Genomic DNA, 24187 nt, shown 5'->3' with positions numbered 1-24187 from the left:
CTCTCATGTCCTGATGTTAGATGATTACAAACATGATCAAAGTTTTAAATAATGAGGTAAATGTAAAATAATCCCTGCGAGCCAAAAGCTTTTTTAAAGTTTGACATTTTCTTGTAATTTTGTGCTGAGCTAACATCAGCTCAGTGTGGACTTTTTTATAGTCATCTCAGGGACACCAACGGCACATGAGTAGAGAAGCTTACAGGCACCAGGGTTCTGGTTGCAGGAGAGAGGAGGGGCAGCCAATCAGAAGACAGTGGGGTTTTTAGGGAGGGGAGGCCTTTAAAGCGACAGGAGCTAAAACTGCTTGTTGACAGACCTGGAAAATTATTGTTTGAACAGTGAAAAGTATTTTATTGGTATCTGAAAATGAAAAATTGGAATATAAATGAGAAGAATAAGTCCCTATTTATTTTTGATCCAAACACATCTGCTGTAGTTCCTCGTTGGTAATGAAAGAGTTCAAACATAGCAGTGGCTGAACTGTCAGGGATCAAAGCGTCTCAGTGACATTGAACCCCTTTTTATGGTCTTGATCAGAGTTGTGCAAAAGTTTCGATTTCAAACATTTCTTAGGCTTTTTTCAGTAACTGCGCCAGCATAGCTGCTCATGCAGGTGATGGCTGAGAGCCTCAGGCCAGGAAGAAGCTTAAGTAGTTCCTGCTTATAATCTCCAGCAAAGTTTATCGACCATCGCATTTCCTAGTCAGCGGGGCTCTCTCGATATGAGACTATAAAAATAATAAGGACTTCGTAAAAGGTGAGAGTTGCATTGCCAGCACCTATCACTCACCTGGGATTGATTTTTACAGGTTTCCACAGCAGTTTCTCTGCTTTTGATTAGCTCGCTATAAAGCTAAATGAAGACGTCTGATTTGTCTTTTATTGTTAACAGGAGCTTTTGGCATCGATCGGAGCTACAGCTACAGCGCCAGCCTCGGAAAATATTACAACAAAGGTAGTTTATCACCTCGTTTTCTCGCTTTTCTTACTTACTGCTGAAGTCTGAGGTTAGCTGTGGAAAAGCTTACAAAGTAAGCTTTATTTATACAGTCTATGGATGACAGTGTTCTCCATGACATTCATGGTCCACAGAGGCTTTAACTGTGGGGACTTTTCTTCTAACACCCGTGTAATTTTTTAACAGCAAGCTTTGAGTGAATTAGATGTCCATGTAATTTGGTTTCAAAGCCCCCTCTGGGTGAACTCTATGTACTTGTGGAAAAATGTAGCGTTCGATCTCTCGCCGCCATGTGATCGCATTTTTTTCTAGTGCTTGTGACATGTTGAATGTTTGTTTTCCACATTTTTACTTTTAATTTTTATTTGATCTTATTCCTGTTTCCATGTTTTATCACTTCTATTGCTTAAATGTTTTTTTTTATTATATTTTATTATATATTATATATTTTATTTATTATATATTATATAATTTATTTATTATATATTATATTTTTTTATTTATTAGTTTCTATTATTCTCTGATAGTCTGGGTGGAATTGGACCCAGGCCTTCTGTCATGATTTGCTTCATTGTTTATTTTCTTTGCATTTATTAAATCATTTGAATCTCATTCATTTTACATTATCTGCAGGTTGTTTTGTTGTTTTACTTCCACCTCAGCTCACGCTTGACCTCGAACGTCACGTCGAATCAAGTGTGCTGTACAAATAAAGTTTGGCTTGCTTGTTTACTGTTGACATTCCCATCATCCTCAGCTCGACTGTTTGTTTAGTCCCATTTAGCAAATGTTAAAATGCACGTTAAACAAAGACAGTAAGCTCGTGACATGCTCGGCCGTGGGCTGCGTGTCGCGGTGCTGAGAGCTCCTCGTAGCGCAAACACATTTAAGCAGACTGAGAAAACATTTTGACTGGTCTGAAAACACAGACGCGGCAGACGGCCGAGACGTGCTTGTTGCAAAATTCAGTGACTCACGAGGCGAGTGATCAAACAAAGAAACCATCAGACAAACCGTAAGCTTACATCCATTTTTTTTATTGCCCCCTGGAAACATTTCTGTTGTAATTGCTCTTTTTTCAGTGTCTCTGTGTTTGCGGCTCTTTAAATGCTGCACCTCTGCTGTCGCTGGGGAACATTTTTTTCTCATCTTGCAGTTTGTTGCTAACACGGCGTCGTTCCATCAAGAGACGAAGACGTCTGAAGCTGCTTTTTGGATTATTTAAATATCATTATTGAATGTCGCTCATGGAAAAAAACACATTTGGTCTCAACAGGCTCACTTACTTTAAGCAGATCTGTTAAACCTACAATTTCATCAGCATACAATTAAACTAAAGCTGATTCCTTGTTGCTGTAAAAGATCATCAGGACTTTATAAAGAAAGCTGGCGTCGTCCTCTACTGTCATGATTTGTCTCCTGAGCTCAGAGGAATTCTCAGGCTTGTAAAACTGCTAGAAATTTAAATTTCCATGTCAGCACTCGACAGTTACTGGAAGTCCTTTGTGCTGCCTACAAATTTACGTCAACAGTCATTAACTTGCAGCTGTACAGCAATTTGCAGAGCTGCATACTGATGAAAATCTCACTTTTCATGCAGTGAATGCTTCATCTAGCAGGCTTAGGCTTTAACCCTCAATCACGCTCCATTCTCGCTCCGCGTGGACTTCATATGCAGTTTAATCTCTCAACATTTGTTTCCTGCAGAGCTGAAGGATTCGGCGGCCGTGAGCAGCAGCTCTCTGAACAGCGAGAATCCGTACGCCACCATCAAAGACCTGCCCGGGCTGCCCCTGCCCTTCTGCCCCCCGGAGAGCAGCTACATGGAGATGAAGTCGGCCGTGCCCAGGGAGCGCGCGTACACCGAGATCACGCCCCCGCCGCCGTTCCACACGGCCACCTTACGCAGAGGTAAGCAACACTTCTGACCTCCTGCGAGTCCAAGGAGTGTTTTACACTTCACCTCAACCTTCTTAGTTATTATTACAGTTAAACGTCCAATATTTCCATCATACAAACATCAGTGGGTCTGTTTGTGTTTTTGAATGAACCAGTCTTTTTGGATCCAGCTGCTCTAACGCTAATTTTAATAAGAACTATGAGTTTTTAACTGCGATTTACACTATAGGGACAAAAATACTGGACCACATTACACCTACAGCAGCTGAAGCCTGTGCCATGCAGCTCCTGGTACAGTCTATGTGCTGATGTTACTGCCAGAGGAGACGTGGAACCCTGCAGAGCGTTAGCACTTGCTGATCCCTCCTTAATGTTATGAATTTTTCTCTGTAGAACAATCCATTCTTTTGACTACATGATTTCATACAACCGCGGCAACAGGACAAAAACACCTGAATTCAAAGATTAAGAGGTGTGGCCCAATATTGTAGTCAGTGTTGGGAAGGTTACTTTTAAAATGTATTCCATTACAGATTACAGAATACATGTCCCAAAATGTATTCTGTAACGTATTCCGTTACGTTACTCAATGAGAGTAACGTATTCTGAATACTTTGGATTACTTAATATATTATCATGCTGTTTACAACTACATGAATGTACTATTGCTGTGATTTATTACTGTTACTGAAGGTCCGCGGCTCCAAACCGTAGTAAAGGGACCTCTGGCTAATACGGTGGGTTCTGTGTCGGCTCGTAGCTGAAAACTAGCTTTACTTTGTTGTCTGGGTCAACTTTGCTAGCAGAGACAGAGAGAGGCGTTGAAAGGCTGCTCCAACAGAACTTATTGTTTTTGGAGGAAAACACGAACACGGTGTACAGTCGAGTCTTAATAGCTTACTTACAGCTGGGCTCGTCAGGCTCTCTTCTTGGCTGCAGTGGTTATTATTATATTTACATGCTTCCAGCTCCCGTTTTTGCTCGATGACAGCTCGTACTTTTCCTTTTTCTCCCTCCCTCGCTCACAGACACATAACGTGTATGGCAGTCCATTCTCCCTGCAGCACGGACTACACTGCCCATGATGCTACATTCTTTAGAGCTATACCTGTAGCATTCTGCCTGTTAGCTTAGCACAACAACAACAACAACAGGCGCTCTCTCACCCAGGAAACACGCAGAGAGAGAGCGTCACTCTGTAACCATGGCAACTGTAACGCTGCCACCTGGAACAACAGAACGTAGCTGTCAAACAAAACCCAAACAGTCCTGACCCGCCACAATATGAAACAGGGAAGTACCGCCGTGTAATCCATTTATTTCAACAAAGTAACTGTATTCTAAATACCACCTTTTTAAACGGTAACTGTAACAGAATACAGTTACTCATATTTTGTATTTTAAATACGTAACGGCGGTACATGTATTCCGTTACTCCCCAACACTGATTGTAGTTGATTTTACATAATTCTTTGGATTAACTTGAGTTTGAGTTGGAACAACAGTGCTACCCACTGCACCACGGTTCCGCCCGCTTTGGGAGAAAAACAAAAAATAGCAACTCTTTTAAGGTCCTTATCAGTCAAACCTTAAAACAGGTCTGTGGTCTGTTACACAGCTGGGCTGGCCAGACTTCCTCAGGTCATGGACTGATGAATCAACATCTGTTTGCCACAAATAAAAGACTAAAGGAAGAGGAAGGGCAGGGGAGAGGAGAGGGGAAAACAGGAAGCCGAAGGATTTTATTGTTTTATTGTATTGTGGACACTAGTAATGCATCAATATGCAGTCAGAGGAATGAAGTGTAGGTCAGCGGGATCAAATCCTTACATTCATCCACATATTGGATTGAGTCCAGTCTTTTTTTCTTGGACAAATCACTGCAATTTGCATTCACTCTACCTGAAACAGAAGACTGTGGCTCTGCACAAACTGTTGTTTAAATCACTGATTCTCTTCTCTGTATGACTGCAACATTTGTAGCTGGTTTTTAACATCCAGACAAGACTTTTGAAAGAAGAAAAGCAAAGTGCAAACAAATCCAGTCTAGCCTAATTTAACTCAAATTGATGTTGAAAATTAAGCTTGGAAAAACTTTTTGCGCCAGCACATTTTGCAGCTGAATACAAACGATTGTAGATGAGATGGATTCTGAGCAGCGACTTCTTCTGCAGTATATTCTACAATAAGTACGCATGTCGTAATAAATGAAATTACCAATCAAATTGTCTTTAATGTGTTTAAATACTCTGGCATGGATCCAGAACACAATGACTAAGAAAATGAGTCATTTAGAGAAAATACACACTTCATGTAATAAAGGGTTCATAAACATAAAAGGAGCAGTAAAGAGTAAAGACGGGGAGGTGTTTCCACTTCATGGCATGACATTGACGTGATTATGCGACACTGCTCTTTGTTACTGATGTTTTTAGTTTATTTGCTAATATCCTGGTTCAGGGCGCCCACATCTGAGAGCGAGACTCTTATTAAACGATTTATAGATGATGTTATTTAAATGTAAACAGAGGGTGAATGCACGCTTTTCCAGCCTGGAGTGTGCGGGCTTTTAAAAAGCTTTATTTAGGAGCGAGTTCAACAAGTTGAATTAAACACTGAGCACAGAGTGAGCTCAGACTGTAACGCCAAACCAACTCATCCAGTCAAGTCCAAAGCAGGACTGAATGCACAGATGGGTTTTTATTTAAAAAATAGAGTCAGCATATTTTCCAGCACTAAAATAAAAAATGGCAGCCTGTTTGGTCCTCACGGCGAGTTCTTTTTCCCCTCAGAGTGTCAGAGCTCCCACGGCCACGCTGCTCATGAGGACCCACAGAGCCACTACGACCTCCCGGTGAACAGCCACATCCCGGGACACTACGACCTGCCACCGGTGCGCCGCCCCCCCTCCCCCAGGAGAAGCCCTCAGTGACAGCGTCAGAGCAGCAGAGCTAATTGTTCCCTTCTGCTCGCTCCGGGGTTGATGAAGAAACGGCTAATTTTATCTTTGAAAATCAGAGCTGCAGACCACCAACAGAGCAGGGGCGAGGAGTCCGTCCTGCCAGACGAACCTTTGTTTACAGTGGATGCTTTGCTTTCAACTAAACACCGCCCCCTTGTGTGCACAGAGCGGTACTGGCGTCTCCGTCACAGACCTGTCATCCAGACTGAGGAGCCAGCAGGCTGTGTGGTGACGCCTGCGGGGCTTCAGCTGCTTTTAACTCCCGAGGGCAAAACCCACCAGAGGATTTGATGGCTACAAGCAGCGACTTGGGAATGTTTGTGTGTTTGAACTCTTGTAAACATGCTGAAATATTTGTTTTTCACACCCTTTGCGTGCTGCTGATGCATTTTTAACGGGCCTCTTTTATCAGAGCTCGATTTTTCCTCCGTCTCGTCTCCTTTTCAGGGTTATTTCGAGTTGAATTTGCATTACTTTTTTTTTAAAAAAGGCAGCTTCAGCTGAAAAAAAAAATGTCTTATGACAAACCATATTTTATAAACAGAAAAAATACCAAAGATTTTTCTTTTTTAACACCTGGAAGCCAAAGTGAGCAGCATTTTACAAAAGTTCATGTAGTGTTTTTTCAACAAATAAATGCCATTTAAGGACTGAAGTGTGTTTCTTTAAAGAAATGTGGCTTATTGCTGCTGTCTGAAGAAAACTGTGTAAATACAGAAATGAATATATTGTCAGCCTCTCAGTATTGTTGAAGCGCAGCTCTTCTGTTCAAATAAAGATGCTGTTATGTTATCATAGGACACCTTATGAACTTCTTGTGTATATATTAATAGATGTTAAAGGTCAGTGTGAGTTTGGGCACAGATATTATGATAAAGCCATCAGTGCAGTACCCCTTTTTGTCACATTTCACCCAAAACACAAAGATTTTATTATGTTTCGCTTTGTTTTTTTAGACCTGTGTTACCCATAATGCAATCTGTCTGAATGGATCGCCTTTTGAAGGATAGCCAACAGATACTCAGGCCAGGTCTTCTGCTGCTCATTTTTTACATATGCAAAGACAAAGATAATAAAAAAAACTAAATGTGTTGCTGGCTGACAGATTTATGAGGCTGCATTTTGGGGAATTAGTTCGTTGACTGTTTATTGTAATTGGACCACAGCTTGCTCAAACGTGATTGGTCAATACAACTTCAAGAGGACTAGAAATGGAAACCTCAACATGCTGGGTACCAGAGCTCATCGTCTGTAGATTTTACAGTCATGTTTAGGTTATGGACGTTACCCTACTATGAGTGGGTTGTGCATAGTGATTGATGACTTGACGGCTGCCTTTGAAGTGAATCCAAAATTTTAAGGACAACACATTAAGCATTGGGAAGGCTGGGTTACTGAAGATTGTGGGCCAGACAGAAGGCCTGAGCTCCATCGTCTCCATCGCTGGACAAAACTGTGGCTCCACAGCGTCACGCGGCCTCCTCTGCTGCAGTTTACAGAGTATTTGTCCAAATATGCAACAGCTCACAGCCAGTCTTAAGACATCTCCCTTCACCCTGACCGCATCACCAACAGGTTTCAGTGGAACTACTTTTTGTCAAGTTAGTCCCTATATAAAATCATTTATGATGAGAGTGGAAATGTAATTTGATTGGCTAAAATTAGTGGGGAGCAGACTGTAGTCCTGATTGTGTTGTGGTTCCGAAATACTGAAATTGGTGTATTAATGTAAAAATATTGACCTGTGAAGTTCATTTTCCTGTCAAGTTGTTAACAGAAGCCCAACAGAATGTACGTCGTGCTTTTAGTGCTACAATATTGTGCAGTCATTTATTTTTGAATGTAATCCTGGGAACATGTGTGTATGATGTAAATAAACTCTCTGCACTTTTCATGGACTCGACATTTTTCAATAACGAGGAAATAATCACAACCGTCACTCATTGGAAAAAATACTTTTTACTCAGCATCGCTTTAGAAAAAAATTGCATCAAAGTGTGGTTTTAATGATTTCATGATCTCAAACAAATCTCATTTCAAGAACCTTTAACATTAATGGCTTTGGGTGATATCTTTAAATCTCAAGCACTTCAAAGGCTTCATGAGATCTCCACCAGGACTCGAGGAAGTTTACAAAGACCTCACAGCGTGTTTGTGCATCTGTGGTTGTAGTGAGTCCTTGTTACTCTGCTTAATTACACCCCTGACGTTTCAATGACCTGATCTGAAGCATTATGTTGTGAATATACTGAACAACTACAGTTATCATTTCTCATCACTTTACATGTAGACATTTGACAACTACAAGATTTCTGTTAATACACATTTATACTGTAGACGTCATTTCTCTGATTGTCAGCGACTTCATGAGACACTCTGAGCATCAAACTACCTAAAATTCAAACCATAGTTAGGTTTACATATTTGTTTTTCTCCTGCCTGTAGCTTTTCTGTGCATCTAGCCCATATTGAAGAGATATCAGACTTCTCTTCAATATGTTGAAATTAAAAGTGGCCAAAAAACATTTGAAAATTCAGCATCAATGTTTCCAAAAATCATGACCGGGTCATCCTACTGAGCAGTTTGATACAGGAAGTTCTTTCTTTGCACGACACTACATCTGATGGTTGTACACTGCATCTTCCACTGACGAGCAGCTCGTGTCAGCTAGCTACACGCTACTTTCGGTTGGTGGATGAAGTTAGAAAGAAAGTCGTTCCTACAAGAAACTGTTCATAAAAGGTCTGGAGATTTTTTTGGAGTAACAAGGTCATGATTTCTGGTTTGTTCAAATGCATTTTCCAGTACTCTGAGCACCACAACATGAGTTGCGTTATATTAACGAGAAGGCGGACATCTCTGCAGCCGTCTGCAAACCTGGAAACACCAAGACAGCATTAAAGGGCAGAGGACACAAGTTTCATTTTAGGGGTGAACTGTCCTTTTGTGGCCGAAAAATTAAAAAAAAAAAAAAATTAAACTTTGCAGAAATTGCTTCTTTTTTTTTTAAGTATAAAAAGAAAAAACCCACACAAAAACAATACCACGACAGCTATCAAGTATCTTCCACAAATGCTTTGATATGCTTTCCACTGGAGTATAAATGAGTTAAGCTGCCAGACTAGACTACAAATCTACCTGCTGTGCATAACTGGCAAAAAGCAGCGCGTGAAGCCAAAGCTACAAAGTCACACAAACCCCTCAATCTGACCGAGGTCCCAAAATCAGATCCGGGGATTTGCAAAGTCGGTAAAGCTTAGAGGAAAGAAAGAAAATCAAAGCCCTTATGACCAGCTTTTAGGAGAAACACATATCGGAGGACAGCTGACGGTCACAAGACTCCCGTTTGAAGCATGTGAGCAGGAAAAACAAAAACTGCAGATGTTGCCTCTGAAGGCACATCTGTATTTCTAATCGGTTAAACAGTCATGTCCAAAATCTGCTGCAAATAGAAACAGAGCCTATTAATATATACTCTCTATATATGGCACCCAATCTATCAAAAAACAGTCTGCTGACATCCCCCCAGGTACAAAATAAACCTCTCCCATCGTGATTAAACGCACTTAACCAGTAACCCAATAATTCCCTTATTTCTTTAAACATTCCAAAAACATAATGAATACATTCGTTGGGGAGCGAGCCGTGTACATATATTCATCTCAAATACTCATTTTCTCTGTGTGCACCACAGCTGCCCGACAGCATCACATAGAAAACACATCATCACCCCGTTTGTTTAAGGCTAAGGTGAAAAAAACAAACAAAAAACCCTGAGCTTACATCGCTTTGGCTTTCTCTGGAGACCTTTCCTACGATATTTTATCCATAAATATAGCACAACACTGCTCCAAAAAATGTTTTTAGTTGTAAACATTGGCTTTAAATAAAGAATTGATCTGTTTGATGCGAAACAAACGTGATTAACAAACTCCAGAGGAGCCGTCCTCCTCTCGCCTGTACGCCTGATAGGGTCCACTAGCTGTGCGTGTTGAGTGTTGACAGCCTGGCCATTAAATGTGAAACCCCGTCTCGGATCGAAGCACAAGCCCTGGTCACTGGAGCTGTGTGTGTGTGCGTGTGTGTGTGTGCGCGTGTGTGTGTGCAAGCAGAGCGGAGAACAGCACGAGCAAACAGCAAACAGCAAACATGCAGTAAAATAAGCTGAATATACAAACTTGAAAGCTATATGTGAAAATCCTTCGCCCTCTGCCAAAAAACCTCAAAGCAAATCTAACCCGCAGAATAATCTGAATACAAAATAAGACACAATCGTATAAAAAAATAAAGACAAACATCCCGACGGTAGAAAAATCATTCTCCCCTGTGGGCTGCAGGAGGTGCTGGGTTCAGGTGAGGTGCTGTCTGCTTTTTACATGACGGAGCAGTTCTCCGGCTTCATGCGGCCCTGAGGAGGAGATGACAGCAATGTTTGATTTTTGTTTATTTGTGTAATTCGACACCAAATGCTTCATTTGCGGTCCTGATGCTTAGAATACAGATTAATAAAAGCGACGTTTTATTGTTAGTGAGTCTTTACGAGGCGTTAAAATGGGAGCTGTGGGGAAAACGAGCGCCGTGTTTCTGGACTGAAATTGTGCAGCTGAACTTTAGAAATGTCCTTTTTTTAAAAGCCACGTGTCTCAGTTTAAATCAGATTTCGGTTTCGCCTCTTGCTTCATTATCTTCTGAAGCTTTTGGTAAATTGGGGGAAACAACCGTTAAAAGTGAAATGAAAGAAGCCGTTTGTTCAGCCCTGAAGTGGTGGATGACTTGTGTTCATCATTCAGCAGGGGTGGGCATTTCCAGGCCTCGAGGGCCGGTGTCCTGCAGGTTTTAGATCTCACCCTGTGTCAACACACCTGAATCGAAGGATTAGTTCATTATCAGGCCTCTGGAGAACTTCAAGGCATGTTGAGGAGGTCATTTAGCCTTTAAATCAGCTGTGATGGATCAAGGACACATCTAAAAACTGCAGGACACCGGCCCTCGAGGCCTGGAAATGCCCACCCCTGGTCCAGAGTAACAGAAAGATTGATACAGATTGATGCTTGTTCAAAGTCTCCATAAGCTTACTCTGCTCCACCACCAACACCACCTCCTACCTGCATCTAGGATTCTGCTGCTCTGAGCTGTTTCTCATCACCTCAGTGTTTGCCGTTTCTGTGATCATCATTTATGTTTTTGCATCTAATAATAATTCCACGTCTGCAAAGTTAAAAGTAACAGGTTTTTTTGCTCATGTTTGATGTTTGGGAATGTGTCGAAATGCAGCGCAAACCAAAACCTTTCTGCGACTCTAAACTGCACTTTGTATCAAAACAGTTCTCGGGAAATAGAGAGAGGGAGTATTTGCGATCTTGGATCCCATTTAAACCCCAATTTTGTTGATTAGTAATTAAATTAACTGCTAAAAGTCTTTTTCCGATGCTTAAATGTCTTACAGTACAGAACTCCAAAACATGTGGAACATCTGGGCATTATTGTGCAACAGGAAACTCTAAATTTATAGATGAATAAGCAAAAAAACCCACACATGTTGTCCGTTTTCTGTGCATAGTCGCCGCCAACAATTTTAATCACTAATAGAACCAAATATTATACACTTTGATCCTAAAACACAGTTATTAATGATGCTGTATAATTGCTGCAGGGATGTGTTGACTGTGGAGTACCTGTCTGGGCTCATTGGTGCCCATGAAGTAGGAATGTCCTGGGAGGCCTTCAGCTAGACTGCCGCAACCACCGCCGCGCTCCTTCGGCTGCCCGCAGGAGTCGCACATCACCTTGCGGCTGCGCAGGTTGTACTCGTTGTCTGCGCCGCTTGTGCTGTGAGCTCCCTGCAGAGGGCGCCACACATCAGTTACTCAATGCTGCTTTACTGCTTAGTGGTCAGGTTACTATAGACTGTATATAAAAGATGGGCAGAGTGTTCAGGTCTGAAAAGTGAAGCTTAACCCTTTAAGACCTTCCATAGAACCAAGTCCGCCAGAGCTTATACTATATTTTTACATGCTGTAGAGCCATTTTTGGGAGCATTTCAAGTTGATATACATCAATACAACCATTACAGCCCAAATCTTAATAATATGTCTGCATTAAGTGCATAGTAATTACATAAATTGCAAAAAAATCATTTTTGCTTTTTAACATATATTTCTAGTTAGAGAAATTTAAGAGGCTTATCCCTCAAAACTGTAAATACAAAAAAGTTGCACAAAATATTTTCCCACCTCAGGAAATTTATTTTGAGTGTCTTCATAGTTTTATTTTTGAAATACACCAATTTTTATATACTGCAGGAAAAACGAAAATATATATTATAGTGCAAATTTGCAAAAAAGCAGCATATGCATCAAAATAAACTATTTCCAGCAGTGCAATATGAGTCCTAAGCATCCCAGAAACGACACAGGAAAAAAGTCAAAGATAACTTTTAAAAACACCAGTATAGGCTCATGAGGCCCTGATGGTAAAAAACTACATTTCCGCAAAAATGACGTCACTTCCGGTTTCGGGCAGGTCATGGCGGACATGCAATAGTTCGTGCTGATGGACGTAGGAAGTGTTACAAACAGCTGATCGGATCGGCAGAGCGTGTTTCTGGAATATTATGTTTTTGTTGCTGCAAGTGCTTTTTATGCAGTTTTTGCAAAGCTATATGTGGAAGGAAACTGTGACCGAGGACAAGCTGATGGCATAAGATGTAAGTACAACTCCTCCGGTTTCATATGCAAAAAAAATTATTGCGCTAGCTTACGTGGTTGCAGAGCTACCGGGATTTAAAAGTAGTTACGCAAAACAGAGCATGCCGCTCCGACCGGTTTTAAAGGGTTAAGCCTTAAACCTGCATCCGGTCAGCAGGGGGCGCCTCCTCTGGTCGCAACAGGAAGTCGGATTATTTTGAGTCTTATTTTATGATCTCGTATTGTTTAATACATCATTTTTAAAATTAATACAGAATAAAAGAAGGTGGGGTCAAAGGCGTGGCTGCTTTGAGTAACACAGGAGGAATTTACCATGTCATCGTCTTCATCGTCGTCACGGAACAGGGTGCGGGTCACTTTCCTCATGGCCATTTCCTGATGGCAAATCAAATAAACTCAAGTCAGACACAGCAGTTAAAAAGAAGAAGGAAGAAACTTTACAATACAAAGCGAGTGAAGTCAGACCTCTCCGTTAGCACTGATGAGGGAGGTCTGCAGCAGGTCGCCAGTACCCCAAGAGTTCTGGCTCTTCCACACCAGGTCAGTGGGTGGGTTGTGGGTTCCACCACCAGATGCAGCCCAGACCTGGAAAAGTCAAACAGTGAAGGACTGAAAAAGGAAGCAAAGAGAATATCTGCGAGCTATTTTGTGCTTCTTGAGGTGATCATCTCAGTCAAATTTCTACTTGTCTTGATTTTCCTTTGATACATTTACACTTGCTGAAAACTTTATTGTTATGGGGCTTTTATTGATTGTGTTTGCAACAACGACTGCTGGTAGTTTGTAACCATGATGGATTCCCATTCTGCTCATTTTCAGCTCCATATTTTTATTCTTCAACTCTGCCAGAGAAGCTTTCAACGATTTCCAGCTTAACACATATTAAATCTCATATTGAGCTTTTTGGTGCAGACCTGCATTTCATGCATGCACCAGTTTGTCCTTATATCACTTTGTTTTTACTTCATTTACACACAACTGGTGTCTCTAAACTGCTAAAATGTTTGTGAAGGATTAAACAGAAATTCTTGTGTTGACATTCAGTGTTTCCCATCTTTCATTTACAACATTTTGAGCCACTGGCAGGAAACAAAACATGACTAAAACAAAAATGGCACCTTCGAAGCATCGCGGCATCAGTAGTGTCCAAACATATTCACAGAGTCTCTAAAAAGAGGCAAAGAAAGGAAGGAGGCTTGGTGTAACTTACAGTCACAGTCCCGCCGGCCTTCAGAGTGAACTTGTGGGGAAACTTGTAGATGATTGGGGTTGAATTCCCAACCTGTCTCTTCACTTGCCAATTGGCCAGTGATTGGTCCTGCATAAGAGAAAGTTGGAGAATGATGATTAGGCAGAGTCACAAAAAATCCACTAAAGACACTGGAAATATTTTTATAGCAGAGGTGAGGAACTCCGGGCCTCAAGGACCGTTTGTCCTGCAGGTTTTAGATGTGTCCTTGAGCCAACACATTTGATTCAGGTGTGTTGACCCAGGGCGAGATCTAAAACCTCGAGGCCTGGAGTTCCCCCACCCATTTCAGTGTGCTTGTATAGTAATGCACAATCTCAGCTACCTCATCAGCCTTGTTGCTGAGACGGATGTATCTCCCCTCCAGATCAACCTCGTCCACCGTGATGCGTCCACTGGCCGAGGCTTGCTGACTGATGCGAGTCTTGGTCACAGTGTTTCCTGTCACGCTGGAGGTCTCGCTGTCATTGTCGTGGAGGCGGCGCTTCTTTGAGACGCTCATCCCAGAGGAGTTGCGGCTGCTGGAGGCAGCGGCGGCGGTGGAGGAGTGGTGCACCCGGGTGGTCTGAGAGTGGCCTGAGGCAGAGGTCCGCGACACCGTGACTTTAGTGGGTGGAGGACTGGGTGACAGACGCAGCCTGGGGAAAGATGGTGGGAGAGGATACATACGAGGTGAGGGCGTGTGCAAATGCACCTGCTGGTTAAGTGCCAGGATTACATCCTCACTGCTCTGGTACTCCATCAAACCTCATCAGGTTAAAGACAGTCAACAGCCGTATAATTATATCTCTGACTGATTCTGCACCTTGTTCGCCGTTTGTTTTTTTATGATATTAACAGACTGTGGTACCAACGCCAACAACACCCTGAACTCATATGCTCCCATATCGTCCTTTTTACCTTATATGTTGTAAAACTCGTGGCCAACACCATGAAATTATCAGAAAACTGTTTCCTGAGGTCACGGATAAAGTGAGCAGCAGGGTCATTTTCTCAAAAACCTCATAATCACACATGCTGCCCCCTGCTGGCCATCAGAAATAATACAGCTTTTCTGCACGTTATTAATAGGTTTTGTTTTTTATTTCATATTTAGAAAAACTTTGTTTCTGGTGCAAGCTCTTCACATTACTGTTTAAACACGGGCTACACCAACATGTTTAAAAGAAGAACATTTTAACACCAAGGGCGATGATAGCAAGCGTAACAGAGAGGACGAGGATAAAGAGTTATTATATAGAGCACTGGCTGCTGCATGCATGTTTGTGTGGACGTGGAGTCGCAGGCAGCAGTTTTTGGATTGTGATACAAACGGCTGCAATGAAACAGATTTATTACAGGATGAAATGTGGCTCTAAATTGTCTGTTAGCAGCTCTCCACAAGAGACTCATGTCAAGACATTCATGAGGAGCCGATGAGCTGTATTGGCTGGATAGCAGTAGGTTACCTACAGCGACATAAAAGCCACATTAATTTTGATTTGTAATAAGAAAAAAAAAAAAACAGGCCCAAATCACATTTGAAGAATATCTGAGTTATGCTCTTCATGAAAAACTTTCATGAAAAATCTGAGTCAAATAAGAAAATGAACAATATATAAACTTTGTGACTGTAAATATACTTCGGTCAGTCACGTTTCGTTGCTGGCTGCGTGCCATTAACTTTCTCTTTACCTCAGTTTTGTTTTGTCCTGTCTGTCGTCTCTTTGTCCCTTTCTCCTCTTGTGTTTTCTTCTTATCCCAAACAGATGGCCGCCCTCCCTGAGCCCGTTTCTGCTGGAGCTTTCTTCCCTTTGAAAGAAAGCTTTTTTCCCCTTCCCACTGTTGCCAAGTGTGCCCTGTGATACGAGTGGCAACCTGTCCAAGGTGTACACTACGACCCTCCCTCTGTGGGTGTGGATAAGTACTCGGATTCCTGCGTGTCCCTGAAACTCAGCTGTTGTTGGTAGTTAATTAAAGCCGGTTTGGCATTTTTCTTGGTTTTTGTTTGCTTTATGCATCACGTCACGATGCACCTCACAATAGTTACACGCCTGTACTGAATGCACTGATAAACACACTTCATATTTATAATAATATACTTGTTTCCTCCGCACAATCAGCCAACAGTCCCGCTGGGTGATGAAGTGAGGCTCACTGTTGGCATTTCAGCTCGTGGTGAAACCATTTTTTATGGCTCTGACGAGGTGTTTAATGGCCTGGTTTTAAAATAGAAATAGTGCTTTCCTCAAAGTTAGGACTCTATTTACACCCTCGTTACGCTAAAAAAGAGGAAAAGGAAAAAAGACAAACAGCCCCGAAGCAAAAGCACCAAAAACAAAATGAAGCCAAGCCTGGTCCACAGGTGTCCACCTGCAGGATGGCAGTGACTCTAATTGGTTATTTATTGCACTGCTCGGAGCACAGAAGTCCTCACCGAGGTTATGGAGCACTGGGTTCAGTTTTCACTCGTTATCCCCACAAACCAATTTTTCACTGACTTGTTAGCGCTCCCTCTTTTCCCGTAACAACTTCTGGCCTTGTGGGCATCTACGCGGGTGTAGAGCTGTTTTACAAACAACCTCACCTCTCCTCCTCTCCCTCCAGCAGCTTCCTGTAAGCATGGATCTCCATGTCCAGGGCCAGTTTGATGTCCAGCAGCTCCTGGTATTCATCCAGCTGCTGCTGCATCCGGGCTCGGATCTCAGTGATATCCCGATCTTTGTCCTCCAGCCGTCGCCTCATCAGGTCGCGCTCGCGTGTCAGAGCCTCCTCGAGCTCCCGCGTCTTGGCCTCACTTGCCGACAGCTGATTCGGAGAGAAGACACACAAACGCCGCCCGGTTACATTTTCACTTTGTCTTGGATCCGAGAAATCCACCTGATGGTTAACAATCCACTGACACGCTGCGAGTGGAAGTACCTGTTTCTGCAGCTTGCTCAGCTGGCCTGACAGGCTCTCCATTCGGATCCGGGTCTGCTGCAGCTCTTCATGGGCAGCTCCCACCAAGTTGCTGTTCCTGTCAGCTGACTGACGAGCATTTTCCAACTGTCGGGCAGAGAGAAGAGGCAGTCAGCTCCCAGCAGGGCTCAACTACAGCAGAAAAAGTCTGACCTTCTTAATAAAGCTCGAATGAACAAACCCAAATAAAGTTATGTCAAAGTAATGGGATGAAGGAGCATTACTTATAAAAAACTAAACGACAAGGCCCGCCATAACCACGGCCACAGTAAAAGGACAGTTCACCCTTTGGTCTGTAAGCTTTAAATCCATCGGGGTTCTTTTTGTACGAGTTGCTCAGTTTTGGAGATATCAGCTGTTACAATGTTGCAATGTCGACCTTTCCATCTAATGAAACTGAGCAACACTCACCTCGTGGGGCTGAAAAGGTAAAAAGAATGAAGTATAATAAAATGTAACAACCAGAAAAATGTGTCTCTTTCCTTCTATCTACCGACATCGACAGTTAAAAGCTCGCCAGCAGAGCCGCCTGATCTGTGCAGGAAGCAAACTGAGCATCTGAAATAAATCCTCCTACCTCGCGTCACACCTGGAGTTTCTCATAGTGTTGCACAAAGTAACTGTTACTGACCACATGGATGTTATTTTCATATCGACAGGTGTTTCCTACAAACAGGTTTTCTTTCAACTTACTGTTAAGATCAATTCCTGCAACTGCAGAGCCCTCAGTTATCTGTGTGTGTGTGTGTGTGTGTGTGTGTGTGTGTGTGTGTTGCAAATTATGTTGAAAATTGGAACATTAAAATGATTAAAATGTGTTTTTTTTCCGATATCACTAATAACAGAAAAGTACAATATATATCCATTAAATAAATTTAATTTTTATTTTTTATTTTTTTTTAGCCCTAAGCATCTTACTGTTTTGTTCTTGGATGTCAAAGTTCATACAGGTGGGAATGTAATGTCCTGTTTTTATCTTCGTTCACAGAATCAGCAAAATCTTCTTCTACCATTTTGTAAGAAACAAACATGATCTGTTTCATAGTAACAAAACCACAGAGATCTAAATCCTACAATGTGTTGCAAACGTCTACGACACATTTCTCAGATGTTTTATTTAGTTGCTGATCAGCATGAGGTTACTCCACCTCTGCCCGTGTACAGGCCACGATGTCCAATCCAATTTTATTTATAAAGCACTTTAAAATACCCAGCACAGCAACAAAGTGCTGTACAGAAAATAAGTTAAAGCAATAGAATAACAGAAAACAGCAAAATAAATAAATAAATAAAACACATAAAACATAAAATTAAAACAGCCCTATATTAAAACAAAAACAAGATAAAACAGCATCGAATCACCTAAAAACAACTAAAATAAAAAATAAAAAACCAACATCTCACGTGGTGTCAAAGGTCAGGGTAAAGAGGTGGGTTTTCAAGAGTGACTTACAAACAGATAAAGAACTGGCCTGTCTAATCTCTAAAGGAAGCTCGTTCCACAGTTTTGGAGCTGCTACAGCAAAAGCACGATCTCCTCTAAGTTTACGCCCAGTCCTGGGTATCTTCAGGATACCCTGAAGATATGTCGTTTCTTTTAGTGTGAAAAGAAAGAAATTGTACAGTTTGGCCATAAATGTTTACATCCTGTCATAATGTTACAAGCATGAGCATCTCACAGGTAGATATACCCTTCCTTCTCCACAGTGATGCGAGTGGCGGGTAAAAAAACAACAAAAACAAAAAAAACAGGTTGGACCATGACGACACAGAAAAAAAATTATGTTTCATTTTGGCTTCGCTTTTAATGAATATACTTGTACAAAAATGAAGCATTTTGTACACTAAGATGCTGACAAATGAATTCTTTGAATTATATGAAGTGAAAATGATGTCATACTTTGACTCTAGGTGGTGACAGAACCGTTTTTCCCGGGCAGAGTAGGGGTGGGGGAAAAAATGGATACTGTGTAGTATGGTGATATTTTGTTTGCTAATAATGTATCGATACAGGGACAGCAGAAATCGATATTTTGTTACAAAAAAGGTTTTTGTGCTCCGACTTCAGAGCATGTTGATCCTTTTTCTGAGCAAGAATCCTGACATTCCTTCACTGTCCAAATGTGTTTAACTTTTTTATGGCAGCAATAAACATGACAGTTTACTTATTTTAATTTAAGACATGTTTTATTTTAATTAAGTTTAAAACTTTTTTATTTAATGTAAAATTATATTTTGTTTTAATTTACTTTCAAATTCTTCAGTTGCTGAAGGGGCTGCATAGTTTTCATAAACTGCATAGTTCAGAATAGCTATAATTGTACCAGATGGTTGATTCAGTTAAGTTGGACTAGACTGTAATACAAACCGTTCAGTTTGTCAACAATCAAACTGAAATGAGAGAAAGACTGAGTGTGAGACTTTGATATTAGAGAAAATGAATATTGATAAAGTTTACCTTTATGTACAGAATCTGAATATCGCAAAATATTTTTAAAAATTGCAATAATATCGTATCGTGCGTTAAGTATCGTGATAATATCGTATCGTGGGATGTATGGTGATTCCCACCTCTAGGGCAGAGAGCAAATTACCTTGGAGTTGTAGGTCTTCTCGATTTCCTCCTTGTAGAGGCGGACCTGCTCCTCGTGCTGGGCTCTAAGGTCGATCAGAGCCTCGGCGAGCTTGCTGTCGAACTCCAGCTGCCGCCCGCTGTCAATCTCCACCATGCGGGTCTCAAACCGACGCTTGGAGTCACGCAGCTCCTGCAGACAACAGAGGAGACGGTGTAAGATACAAACATGTAAACTCAGAGTGGCGGTCCCCATCCTTGTTTGCTTTTGTCACATGACTTGTATGAATGATGCTCGAAAAAGACTGATTCGCACTGATGTTTGGTTCATGCACCATAAACAATAATACCACCACCAACCTGCCCTTGTCAATTAATGTAATTGTATTAATTAATTGGTTGCTGTGCACGAATTCTTTGTTCAGAGCTCCAACAGAAAACAAATCTTCAAGATATTCCACATTTGGAAAAAGCACAAAATTGCCAACTTTGGGAAATGAACATTTCAGCTCTTATGGCATCATTATATCTGCTCTTTCTGTGCAGACTTCTATCTGTTCTGCATTACTAGAAGGAGAAGAAACAGCTCTGAGACAGATCTGAAGGGAAACATGCAAAAACAACAAGTAGGTGGTTGGAAGCAAATCAATATCCTGTGGAAAAGATGAAAAGTAGGACAGATTACTGAGACAGCTCTGTAAAAATAGAAGTGCTGAGGTGAAGAGCAGGAACCTCGTTGTAGATGTTCTTCTGGAACTCCAGCTCCTCCCTCAGGGTCTGCAGGCGGTTCTCGGCGTCCACTCTCCTCAGCATCTCATCCTGCAGCTGCCTCTTGGCATCAGCCAAGTTTACTTCCAACTGGAAAGGAGGCACGAAGAGAGAAACCAGATGAGAGAAATGATTTTTAGACGAAACATGTAAGCACACAAAAAGAGATCTAATACAGAACAAGGTCCAATCTGTGCTGCTTAATCTGTGAGCCTCTCTTAAAGAAAAACCTTCAGTTCCTCAGTTTGGCCAGTAGGTGGAGCAAGGCCACAACCTCAGGAGTAACGTTCATTGATAAAACAAACAGCAAAAGATGCAATTTTGTCTGTCTCGCCTCCACATCCTCATTCATAATCAGCTGCTGGAGGGTTTACATAAAATAAAACTCCACTGGGGTGTTTCTGCTTTGAGATCAGCACCACACAGACAGCCAAAGTGATTCTGCACTCTGCAAATAGCTTTAAACAATCGGTGCAGGTCTGCAGATATTAAAGAGCGACTCCTGCTTTATCAGTGCAAAATGGGCAGTAAATATCCATGCAGCCTGCACGGACATCTCTCTTTCATTTGCAAATTTCAGGCTAAGCTTCAAACCACAGAGTAAAAGAAGAAGAAAAAACTGAGCAGTAAATAAACAATTCAGACTCCATAAAATAAATAGAAATGTCTTTTACCTTCGCCAGCTGGGCCTTGAGGTCCTTCACCTCTGCCTCCAGGGTTCGCTTCTCCCCCAAGGCAGTGCTGAGGGCAGCATCTTTGGAGTTGAGCAGGGCTTCCAGGTCCCTCAACCTGACCAGAGCTGCCTCCAGGTCAGACTCCTTCTTGGTGTTCCTGTGAAGATAAGGATGACAGGATGTAGTTTGTAGATGTTTTTGGTACTTTATGTGTCATTGTTGTGTATTCTAACTGTGCTCATCATATCCCTGCTGATAAATGTACTTTTATTCCCCACAGACAAGCATTTTATCAGCCTTACTGAAGCACTGCAAGTGGCCGCATCCAGTAGTGAAAAAAGAAGCTAATCAAAAATGCCAAAAACTGCAGTTCCGCTAACCACCACTTGGGGCTGATCCTGAAAGTGAGTCGATCCCCACAGATTCTCATGTTACACAAGTTAGCTCTCCATCCTCTCATCTAAACACTCACATTAGGTCTAACAGCCTCTTATAATCTAAATCATTTTAAAAAGGTGCAGCTGTGTTCGAGGTGCTATATAAAACAAAGCTGCCTTGCCATCCATGGAGCAGTTTTTGTAGGTGACCAAAGAAAAAAAGGAGAAATAAATAAGAGAACAAATATAAATGCTTTCTATAAATCAACTTCCATTTAGGCTATTGTCTGTATTTCAGTGGAGAAGGTGAAAGAAGGTCCTCAACACAAATCCTTCCATGTAACAGAAGGTCACAGGCGTAACATTAAATCCAACATATTTTTTTATTAGGCCATTTATTTCTCTATGTATTTATTTAGCTGTCGACTGGTTTGTTACCCTCCATCAGTCCATCAGTTAATGTATTTGGTAACTTGCAGTATAGATTTCCTGTTAGCTTCCATTCAGGTTAAAATCTACAAAGTTATAAAAGGAGAATCTGTTCTTTATCTGTGCCGAGCGATAAATAGCACCAAAGTACACGGCAGCGAGAGAAGCTGTGGATGACACGCTGTGCTGTTATTGGACTCCCAAACTACACATGAACTTCTCTCTGAGACAACCTGTGGCGTTTTAAGAGAACTCGTGTTTGTTCAGAGAGTTGTGTGAGGGGAAAAAAATAAAAGAAATCTTGGAAGTGCCTGTGGAAAAACTATATATTTCCAGCACAACGTGAAGACGGGGGACGGGTTGGACAGAGGCTCATGCACGACTGAGGAGGAAATGGGCTCCCTATTATTCTATTTGGCCCTGTGGGCCATTCTTCATTGTCACTAATAATGACCATCTGCTGCAGGAGAACGCTTCCAGGCTGCTCACACAGACCTCAGGCCGTTAGGAAAGCCAGTGTATGGAGAAGCAGGCAAAAAGACACACAGATACCCCACAGCAGAGTGAACTGACAGATATAAACTCCAAAGCAAAAATGCGTTTATGACGCAGCAATCAATATCCATTACTGCTTTCAATAAAACCCAGGACTTCTTTTTAAGAGGATGAAAGCGAAACTTTGTTTTCCTGAAAAAAAAAAGAGCCAAACAAACAGCAGGTCAACCGAAAAAACATGCATCACAGGCAGAAAGCGGAAAACTGAAGCGGATTTAGGGGGAAAAAAGGAGCTCACAAGACTGATTATGTTCAGATTTAAAAATATTTTTTTTAAAAAAGGGAAAAAAAAAGAAGCAGGAGGAGGAGGAGGACAGGAGGAGGAGGAGGAGGGCCGCCCAGTTTCTGATGGGCCCAAATCAAATCAGCGTCCTGGCTCGGCCTGCTCACAAACACAGACATACGCAGCTCAGGGACTGATTCACGTGCACTTTATCACACGTGCTCTTTAAAAAAATAATCATCAAAATTCTACATCACAACATTTTTTATTGTTGCTCATGAACACAGCATTTCATTCTTCATGAACAGCTGATGAATCAAAGCAGATTTTTCACTCAGTTTTCAGATCTGTTGGTTTTTTTGTTTGGTTTTTAATATTAATAATATATTACTGAACTGAATGTTTCTATAAACATCACAAATACTTGCTGGAGTTAAAAGCCTTGCTCATGGCCAGCTTGCCCTTCTTTGAATAAACCTCTGTTTGATATGACTGCACCAGAGTAGGAAGGAAGAACGATATCGGTCCCTACTTATGTGTTGCAACTATTTGTCATATTTGACTTGTCAAAGAATGACTTCATGGCTCAGGTGTAGTGCAGCACAAAATGCACCATTAACACCTACAACAGTTGTTGGACCAACACAGTTATTGCCTCATTCAGACGTGTCAGTCATCACAGAGCTCCAAGCTTCTCCCACTGCACAGATTAGTGACTCGTGTAAAAAGAGACGTGACAACTGCTATAAAACGTCTTAATGGCTTATACTGTTGTAACTGTAATAACACTAATATAGCTTAACAACATGAGGAGGTGCCGTGCTCCTCAAGGCTCATATAAGTTTCTGGAAACTTATTTACTAAAGTCGCTGCTTTATGTTATTGTGGGATATTTTAAATTCACCGCAATGCTCATTAACATACCGAGTGCACGTCTATAAAAGAAAGAAAAATAACCCAAACATGCTGTAATGAGAGAAGGAGACAATGAGAGGTGTGTTTTTCATTTCACTTATAAACTCTTTTGTTTACAGCTGGAGATAAATGTTACCAGAAAGTATGCAGCTCTTTGTCTGGATGTTAATATTTTCTCCAACGGACCGTTTTAACAGTGTGAGTCTGCAGCAGACGAGTGTGTGTGTGTGTGTGTGTGTGTCTGCTGTGACATTCATTAAAGCTAATGGGCCCAGTGGATCAGCTTCAGCAGTGAATTAATGGATAGATGTGCCTCTACTGTATCAACATGCTGCTTTGCAGTTTGTATTCTCCTCGTACATAAAAGAATAAGAAAAGCTTGCAGCTAAAAGACTTGCAGGCCGAGTGTTTGATATTGTGACTTTATGCTATAACTAGATTATATATATGAACTGGGGTGATTGTTAAGATGTTGGGTCACCCTGTGCAGCCAAGTTGTCACACTGAAAGTAGTGCTCTTGTTTTGTTCTGGTTTTAAGCCCTCGTGGTAGGGCTGCACGATTAATCGTTAGAAAATCGCGATCTCGATTCATACTTATGTGCGATCTCATTTCCAAATGACAGCGATTTAAAAAAATAAAAATAAAAATAAAAATAAAATAAAAAAAGACGATTGTACCGCATTTTGATCCGGGACGTAATCTGCATGAAAACAAGCGCTCACTCTTCCTGCTCAACAAATGACAAGGGCGGAGCCTTATACCACGTGATCCAGAAGCTGTGCCGTGTTATGCTAAAATTAGCAGGGAAAAAACAACGGAGAGCACGTCAGGGATGACGAGAAAGTGACAGGAGAAAATCCGTCCCGGTGTTGTGCCAAAAAGTGATTGTCTGCCAAAAAATGATTTCCGGTATTTGCCAAAAAGTGATTGCTCGTATTTAAACGGCTATAAGT

The 24187-nt window shown here is 41.6% G+C and overlaps 2 protein-coding genes across 3 annotated transcripts in view; one reads left to right on the top strand and one right to left on the bottom strand.

Moving 5' to 3' along the window:
- Positions 1-8851, top strand: part of pear1 (platelet endothelial aggregation receptor 1) — a 71958-nt gene extending 63107 nt beyond the window's left edge. The window contains exons 21-23 of the mRNA XM_085177228.1: positions 896-958; positions 2669-2872; positions 5653-8851. Of these exons, the coding sequence (XP_085033354.1) occupies positions 896-958; positions 2669-2872; positions 5653-5792 (407 nt within the window). The 3' untranslated portion in view covers positions 5793-8851. The remainder of the gene's footprint in view (positions 1-895; positions 959-2668; positions 2873-5652) is intronic.
- Positions 8852-9434: 583 nt separating this feature from the next.
- The window catches only part of LOC146509095 (lamin-A-like), a 47612-nt gene continuing 32859 nt past the window's right edge, over positions 9435-24187 (bottom strand). For both annotated transcript variants that reach the window (XM_085177229.1, XM_085177230.1), the window contains exons 4-14: positions 20734-20890; positions 20024-20149; positions 19314-19484; positions 16681-16806; positions 16346-16566; positions 14105-14417; positions 13741-13848; positions 12996-13115; positions 12843-12905; positions 11499-11663; positions 9435-10231 (exon numbers count right to left, since the gene is read on the bottom strand). In XM_085177229.1, coding sequence (XP_085033355.1) covers positions 10196-10231; positions 11499-11663; positions 12843-12905; positions 12996-13115; positions 13741-13848; positions 14105-14417; positions 16346-16566; positions 16681-16806; positions 19314-19484; positions 20024-20149; positions 20734-20890 — 1606 coding nt within the window. In that variant the 3' untranslated portion in view covers positions 9435-10195. The remainder of the gene's footprint in view (positions 10232-11498; positions 11664-12842; positions 12906-12995; positions 13116-13740; positions 13849-14104; positions 14418-16345; positions 16567-16680; positions 16807-19313; positions 19485-20023; positions 20150-20733; positions 20891-24187) is intronic.

This window comes from Neolamprologus multifasciatus, chromosome 11 (assembly GCF_963576455.1).
Source record: "Neolamprologus multifasciatus chromosome 11, fNeoMul1.2, whole genome shotgun sequence".
In the NCBI taxonomy this organism is placed as follows: Eukaryota; Metazoa; Chordata; class Actinopteri; order Cichliformes; family Cichlidae; genus Neolamprologus; species Neolamprologus multifasciatus.
Note: the sequence above shows the minus strand (reverse complement) of the source record. Positions and strands in the feature narration are given on the sequence as shown.